Source organism: Leptopilina boulardi, unplaced genomic scaffold (assembly GCF_019393585.1).
Source record: "Leptopilina boulardi isolate dan_hultmark-lab unplaced genomic scaffold, ZJU_Lbou_2.1 LbouV2_371, whole genome shotgun sequence".
NCBI classification, from domain to species: domain Eukaryota; kingdom Metazoa; phylum Arthropoda; class Insecta; order Hymenoptera; family Figitidae; genus Leptopilina; species Leptopilina boulardi.
The window spans coordinates 3,923,140-3,931,091 of NW_026137942.1; the positions used below are offsets into that span (position 1 = coordinate 3,923,140).

Sequence of the window (7,952 nt, forward strand, 5' to 3'; positions counted from 1 at the left end):
AATGATTTCTCTTAGAAAAGTTAATGCATTTACAAAATTAGTAAGATTTTCTAATATACAGTCCTCATCTAGAAATTATTGTTCTGCACTTTTTATTTCTGGCAATAAAGCTTTTGTAACATTTTCCTATCTTTGTCCATATCTCGATTTTGACAGTAGATTTAATGATTTAGAAAAATTGAAGAAAGAACTTTTTTTAAGAGGATTAAAAATTAATGCTGACGATTTAAAAGTGACTTGGGAATTTTATAAACGTTTAGAGAGAGATAGATGGACGTTGGAAAATCGTAGAATAGAATTTCATGAAACTATTTCCAATTTAATGAAAAAAGAGGAGCGTACTCAAAAAGATGAAGAAGAATTAATTGCTTTGAAGGCGCAAATAAAAATTTTGAAAGATGATTTAAAAATAATTAAAGAATCAATATGGGATGTTGAAGAAACTGTAGTTATAAGGGCTCTTAAATTACCAAATATATTGGATGAAAGAACACCAGAAGAGAAGTCTGTTATTTTAAAAATTGTAGGTGAACCTGTTGATATTTTGCCAGAAAGCAGAAAAAATCATCTCGATATTGGAAATAATTTTGGTGTTCTAGAATACATAAATCCATTGCAATATTATTTATGTAATGAAGCAGCACTTTTTGAACTTGCAACTTTTACATTTTGTGGAGAGATTCTTAGCAAGGATGCAATTCAAATTGCAGGTAAGATTTTTTTCTAATAATTACATGACAAGTAGATTGCAATTTATTTATTAAATGAAAACGAAAATTCTTTGTTTTTTTAAATCTTTTCTTAATTAAACAGAATAATTCTTACAGGCTTCATAGTCATCCCCTATTTTCCCTAAAAGTCCCCTTTTTCCCTAATTGTCCTTAAATGTACCCTATTTGAAAAATTTTCCCTAAATTTCTCCTATTTTTCACAAAAAAATTAGTATAAACCTTTGATTCCATTTAAGTCTATCCAATGAAAAATTTAATACTTATTAAAAAGTTTTGATGGAATTTCTATCAAATTATATTTTGCAAATCGCAGATTAGACGACATTTTCGACTTTTTTTCATGAATGCGACTAATTTCGACTTATTTTAAAAAAATGTGACTCCTTCGACTTTAAAACATTTTTTAGATAAATACGACTTTTTTTTTAGTATAAAATATAAACATTTTTGCCAATTTGAATTATTCAAAAAAAAATATTAACTAGAATACTTTACAAAATTAATTATTTTCAATAATTTTAATCAAGTTCTTTGAAAATTCCATTATTTAAAATAATTTTTCAATTTAAAATTCTCTAAAATTCAGTTCTATAAATTTTATTTGATAATTTTCATTAACTAATTTTCATTAATTTCAATAAAATATCTCCAAAAATTCAATTATTTCTAAAAATTTTGAAAACTACTGCAATTCAAATTTACGAAAATTTTAATAAAAAATCATTTGAAATTCAATTATTTTTTAAAATTTGTTTCTAAAATTCTTTGATAAATTAATTATTTTAATAACTACCATGAATTTTTTTCAATAATTAAATTATTTAAAACATTTTTTAACCCATTAACGCCCAAAAACTGAAAATTCTTTGTACACATTCAGGTTACGTTATTTTAAATAAATCGGTCAACATTTTCTACGAGAGGTACATTTCCTATAGGTCTTGAGTGTGCTCTTTCCGATTCCGGTATCAAAAATTAATTTCGTCTAAGCCGAAATTAAATATGGCGGTTTAAATGTCAAAAAACACAAAAAAAGTTTCATTTTTTTCAGTTTGACATTTTTTTTCAATCGGAAAAAATGTAAGAATAAAATTAAATTGTCAACCATAGGTGCATAAAAGTTGTGTACTTTCGAGAAACGTAAAGTAGAATAAAAAATTTCAAGATGGCGGACCAAATATGGCGTCAAATTCATTGTAAAATGTGAAAATTTTGTGCAATATTGGTCAAATTGACAAAATGTAACTGGATTTGCCTGAATTTTGTTACTCGGGGGTTTTTGGGGTCGCTGATTAAGAATCTGAAGTCGGTTTTCAAAAATGCAAAATGGCCGATCCAATATGGCGGATGAAATTTTAAAAATGCATTCAATTGGTCTGAATTTTCATACTCGGAGGTTTTCGGGGTTGCAGATTACGAATTTGAACTTCTTTTTTAAAAATTCAAAATGGCGGATCCAATATGGCGGATGAAAAATTTTAAAAATGCATTCATTTGGTCTGAATTTTCATACTCGGGGGTTTTCCGGGTTGCTGATTACGAATTTGAACTTCATTTTTAAAAATTAAAAATGGCGGATCCAATATGGCGAATGAAAATTTTAAAAATACATTCATTTGGTCTGAATTTTCATACTCGAAGGTTTTCGGGGTTGCTGATTACGAATTTGAACTTCATTTTTAAAAATTCTAAATGGCGGATCCAATATGGCGGACTAAAAAAAAACAATTCATCGTATTTACATGAAATCAGTTACTCGGGGGTTTTTGGGGTCGCTGATTAATAATCTGAAGTCGGTTTTCAAAAATACAATATGGCGGATCCAATATGACAAATGAAAAATGTAAAAATCCGTTCAAATAGCCTGAAGGGGTTTTCAGTTTTTTTTAGCAGCCCATTTAGGCGTTTACCAATTCTTACCACGTGGAGGTAGACAAAATTAAGAATGTTATTTTTTTTTTATTTTTTTAAATATAATTTGTTTATTTTAGATTGAATTATTAATACTGAATTAAAAATTTATTTATTCACATGTCTGAATATTTCTAGTGACATACACACAGAAAGAAATAGTTAGTAAAACTTTCATGAACTAGATATTATCTTCTGGATGGGCACGAAGTTAGTAAATTTTTAAACTTTTTCAACGAATTCATCAACTTTTTCTATGCGCATGCGTAAACATTGGATTTTATGGAGATAGTGGTTATGGATCCGCCATTTTGTATTTTACAAACCCGACTTCAGATTCTTAATCAGCAACCCCAAAAACCCCCGAGAAACTGATTTCATGTAAATACGATGGATTTTTTTCAAAATCCGCCATATTGGATCCGCCATTTTTAATTTTTAAAAATGAAGTTCGAATTCGTAATCAGCAACCGGGAAAACCCCCGAGTATAAAAATTTAGACCAAATAAATACATTTTTAAAATTTTTATCCGCCATATTGGATCCGCCATTTTTAATTTTTAAAAATGAAGTTCAAATTCGTAATCAGCAACCCGGAAAACCCCCGAGTATGAAAATTCAGTCCAAATGAATGCATTTTTAAAATTTTTCATCCGCCATATTGGATCCGCCATTTTGAATTTTTAAAAAAGAAGTTCAAATTCGTAATCTGCAACCCCGAAAACCTCCGAGTATGAAAATTCAGACCAATTGAATGCATTTTTAAAATTTCATCCGCCATATTGGATCGGCCATTTTGCATTTTTGAAAACCGACTTCAGATTCTTAATCAGCGACCCCAAGAACCCCCGAGTAACAAAATTCAGGCAAATCCAGTTACATTTTGTCAATTTGACCAATATTGCACAAAATTTTCACATTTTACAATGAATTTGACGCCATATTTGGTCCGCCATCTTGAAATTTTTTATTCTACTTTACGTTTCTCGAAAGTACACAACTTTTATGCACCTATGGTTGACAATTTAATTTTATTCTTACATTTTTTCCGATTGAAAAAAAATGTCAAACTGAAAAAAATGAAACTTTTTTTGTGTTTTTTGACATTTAAACCGCCATAGGGTAACTGCACCAGTGGTGGATCAACTACGAGAAAAATGGTCATTTGTGTTTACACGTTTGTAAGTAAATGAACCGCAAGTGTCGGTAATTGTTAAGAAAGTTATACAGATCAATATTACAATTTAAAAAAATGTTTAAATTCATCGCGAAGAAAGCAGGACAACAATTACTAAAGTGGTGACAGAAAACAAGAGTTTTCCTTAGCATGTAAGTTAAGAGTATATTTTGGAATAGAAAGCTTTGGAGACATTTTAGGACAATTTTTAATTCTTTTCACAATAGGAGGCATTTCGTTTCATCCCCATAGAGCCCTGAGAACAATATTTACATCTGTAAGTAGCGCGTGTCCATTGTTTTCGGGTGATCCACGACTGGAACCAAAAAAGTAACAAAATCTAGTGGTGGATCAGTCCTACTTTTCGCCTGTTGACGCATTGTGGACGCTCCACATTATTAACATAAAATTAAATTTTGTTTAATTGAAAATTTTATGAATTAAATTATCTTCTAAAATTTTTAACATAAATTCAAATTTTAGTTTTGTTTAATTAAAAAATTTGTGAATTTAATTTTTTTAAAAAATTTTTAACGTTAATTTAACTTTTAGTTTTGTTTTATTGAAAATTTTATGAGTTAAATTTTAGTTAACACTAATTCAAATGTTTATTAATTGTTAACACCTGATTTCAAATTGTTAAATTTTTGTTGAATTAAAATACCCAGAATTAATAAATGTTATTTATCATTGAAACTGAAGCTTTAAGAGTTTCTATTTATTTATTACCAAAAATTGTAATAAAAAGATGATTAATTAACATTTAGTCACATTATACCTATAGAAAGGAAAGAGGAGGGGATATGGATAGGAAAGTGAATTTGAAAATCTGTCCGTAAAGCCTTATAAAAGTTGCAAAACGTCTCAGTCTCGTAATTTTGAAATGCAATGTTTTTTAGTATGATTTTTTAAGTGATCCACCACTGGAGCAATCTATAACCATGACTGGTGCAAACAGTGATCCAGAATAGGATCATTGACAAATTATCTTTGATGGAGCATTAAAGTAAACGTAGGTGTCAAAATCAAGTCTAACCTTGAAGGAAATGTCTATTGGAACTATCTGGTCCATAATACTATAAAGAATAACCTCCAATTTGTCTAAAAGCAACCTATACAGAACTTCAAAGTCAAAATAAGAAAGTTAAGGGGCTTAACTGATCCACCACTGGTGCAGTTACCCTATTTAATTTCGGCTTAGACGAAATTAATTTTTGATACCGGAATCGGAAAGAGCACACTCAAGACCTATAGGAAATGTACCTCTCGTAGAAAATGTTGACCGATTTATTTAAAATAACGTAACCTGAATGTGTACAAAAAATTTTCAGTTCTTGGGCGTTAATGGGTTAATTCAAAATTCTCTAAAATTCAATTATTGTTTAAAATTTTGTTAATAATTTTCATTAATTCAAATTTACAATATTTTCATTTATTTTAAACTTATATTTTTTGTTGAATTAATTAATTATTTATTAAGATTTAATTTATTATTTATAAAAACTAATCTAGTTTTTTAAAAATTCAATTATTTAAAACATTTGTTAATTAAAATTTTTCTAAAATTCCATTATTATTTAAAATATTTGCCGAAATTCTGAATGCGAATAATTTTTATAAATTAAACTTAAATTTTCTTTAAAAAAAAAGTAACTAAATAATAATTTGTTCAAAAATTTTCCTTATTGAATTGAAATCCAGAAAATTTGTCTGAATTCGATTTTAAATTGTATTCTAAATAAAAGTAGAAAATTCGCTGTAAATTAGGCGGAAACATTCAAAAGTGAGTAAAACCCAAATAGTTGAATTAACTATCTTGAAACTCGTTACTCGGGGGTTTGTGGGATCGTTAATTACGAATTAAATGTAAGTTTTTAAAAATTCAAAATGGCGGATCCAATATGGCGATCTTTGTGATTTAATCTATAAATTAACACTTCATCTTTACTTATGTAATTTTCATAATACCCTAAAAGTCTCTTATTTTTTAATTTTCTCTTTCCTATTCCCCCTAAAATATTTTTTACGATCACTATGATGACTGAATCAATCTATGGTGCACATAATTAATGAAATTTTAAATATTGATTGATTGCAGGTTCCGACTTTTGTCGTAGTCTTGTAGTGGAAGGTTCAGGTTTGAGTTACAACGATCCAAATGAATCGTTTATTCTATCGAGTGAAGCTGACTCTGTGAAAAATTCACTAAGTCGATTACACCTCGTAGGCGGAGCGAGTCTCATGTCATTTCTTTCTTGGCATGCAAAACAGATAATTGAACGGAAAAATGTTCCCCTACGATATTTCACCATCGGAAAGCAATATACGCCAATGCCTAAAAATTTACAATCAATGGGCCTTTTCACCGTGTGTCAATCATCTTCTGTGCATATTTTCTCGATAATTCCAGAGATGAAAAGTGAAAAGTACAAACTTGAATTCGACAGCATAATGCAGAAGGCAATAGAAATTTATGACAAACTTGGAATTCACTACAGAGTTGTGGAGAGATCCGCATCTGAATTACGATCATGGGAGAGTTATAAAGTTTCATTTGAGCTTTGGTCTTCATTTCATCAGCAGTATGTCGAAGTTGGATTTATTTCGGCTTATGGCGATTTTATCAGTAAACGTTTAATGATTGCGAGCAATGACGCAAGTTGTAGAAATCAAACGTTTCCAGGCATAATTTCTGGAATGATTGTCTCTGTACCAAGATTACTTGCTTGTTTGTTGGAGCAAAATCCAGATAAACTGGAAATTCCTCTCATTATACAGTCGTACATTGAAAGAGACTTTTCTATTGTATAGTAAGCAAGAAAAATTTCTACTATAAATTTAAGAGAATATTGTTAAAATTAGAAAATTACTTAAATGAAAGACATAATATTGTATTTGTCTTAAAGTGTTTTATTTTACAATAAAATAATTTACTTTGAAATTATTATTTTGCTTTTATTTTGAGAAGAGAGAACCGTTAAAAGAAATTGTAGAAAATTTAATTAACCCCATCAAATTTAATATCAATGGCACTATAATAATTATTCTCTTATAATTATAATTCACTGCTGTTAAATTTACTCGATTCGACATTTTTTTAATACTTCAAGTTGACGGGCGATGAGTTTTAAAAATACAGAATTTGATCGAAAATTTGTCTTGTAGAATATTAATTTTGCAGAATTATAATTTAAAAGAATCTTAATTCATTTGTTCGAATATTAATGTCCAGAAAATTAAAATGGTCGAAAAAATCAATTTGCCAGAAATATAATTCGGCGAAAACTTCAAATTTAACCAATCAGAAATTATCAAGAAAATTGTGATTGGTCAAATTTAAAGTTTCCGCCGAATTATTTCTGGTAAATTGATATTCGACCATTTTAATTTTCTCGTTATTAATATTCAAGGAAATGAATATTCTACAAAATTAAGATTCTTTTAAATTATAATTCTGCTGAATTAATATTCTATAAGACAAAGTTTTAATCAAATTGAGATTCGATCAAATTGAATTTCTGTCAAATTTATTTTCGTCTAAATAAAAATTCCGTCAAATGATTTTCGACCATTTGCATTTTTTATAACAGTAATATGAAATTAAATTAATTCTAAAAATTTCAATTGTATGCCTTGCAAAATTCATTTATTTTTCATTATTTTATTTTTTTTCATCAATTATCTAAAAAAATTTTCAAACAAAAACTCAAACTTTTAATTATCAGAAATTTAAAAAAAAAACTACCGCAATTTTAAATTGCAAAAATTTATTTCAATTTAAAATCTGTAATTTAATTATTTAAAAAAAATTCAGTTAAAAACTCTTTAAAATTTAATTACAATTCGAAATATTTTTGTTTGAATTTAAATAATTTACTTAAATTAAAATCTTAAAAATTTGTCTTAGTTCGATTCTGACATATTCGAAATAAATTTTCTTTATAATATTCCTATAGAAATATTTTTATTACGGAATAAATAAAATTAATTTAATTTGTAATAATAATATAGTTATTTGAAATAAAATATTTATTAACTAATTAAATTTATTAGAAATAAAAAATCGACTTTTGGAATTCAAAACGACTCAAATGACTTCTTTTGCGGTTTAAAGTCGATTCGACGCTTTTGTT

At 27.6% G+C, this 7,952-nt stretch overlaps 1 protein-coding gene across 1 annotated transcript; it reads left to right on the top strand.

Annotated features, from left to right (window-relative positions):
- The first annotated feature begins 1 nt into the window (after position 1).
- LOC127287577 (serine--tRNA synthetase-like protein Slimp) lies at positions 2–6,763 on the top strand. Its single transcript, XM_051314584.1, has 2 exons — positions 2–710; positions 5,918–6,763. The coding sequence occupies exons 1-2, from the start codon at positions 2–4 to the stop codon at positions 6,628–6,630; spliced, it is 1,422 nt and encodes a 473-aa protein (XP_051170541.1). The 3' UTR covers positions 6,631–6,763.
- The last annotated feature ends 1,189 nt before the right edge of the window (positions 6,764–7,952 follow it).

Excerpts from the sequence above, each read along its gene's own strand:
- LOC127287577 (XM_051314584.1), top strand. The coding sequence starts at position 2 with ATGATTTCTCTTAGAAAAGTTAATGCATTTACAAAATTAGTAAGATTT. Across the intron at positions 711-5,917 it reads GGATGCAATTCAAATTGCAG|GTTCCGACTTTTGTCGTAGT; the intron begins GTAAGATTTTTT and ends GATTGATTGCAG.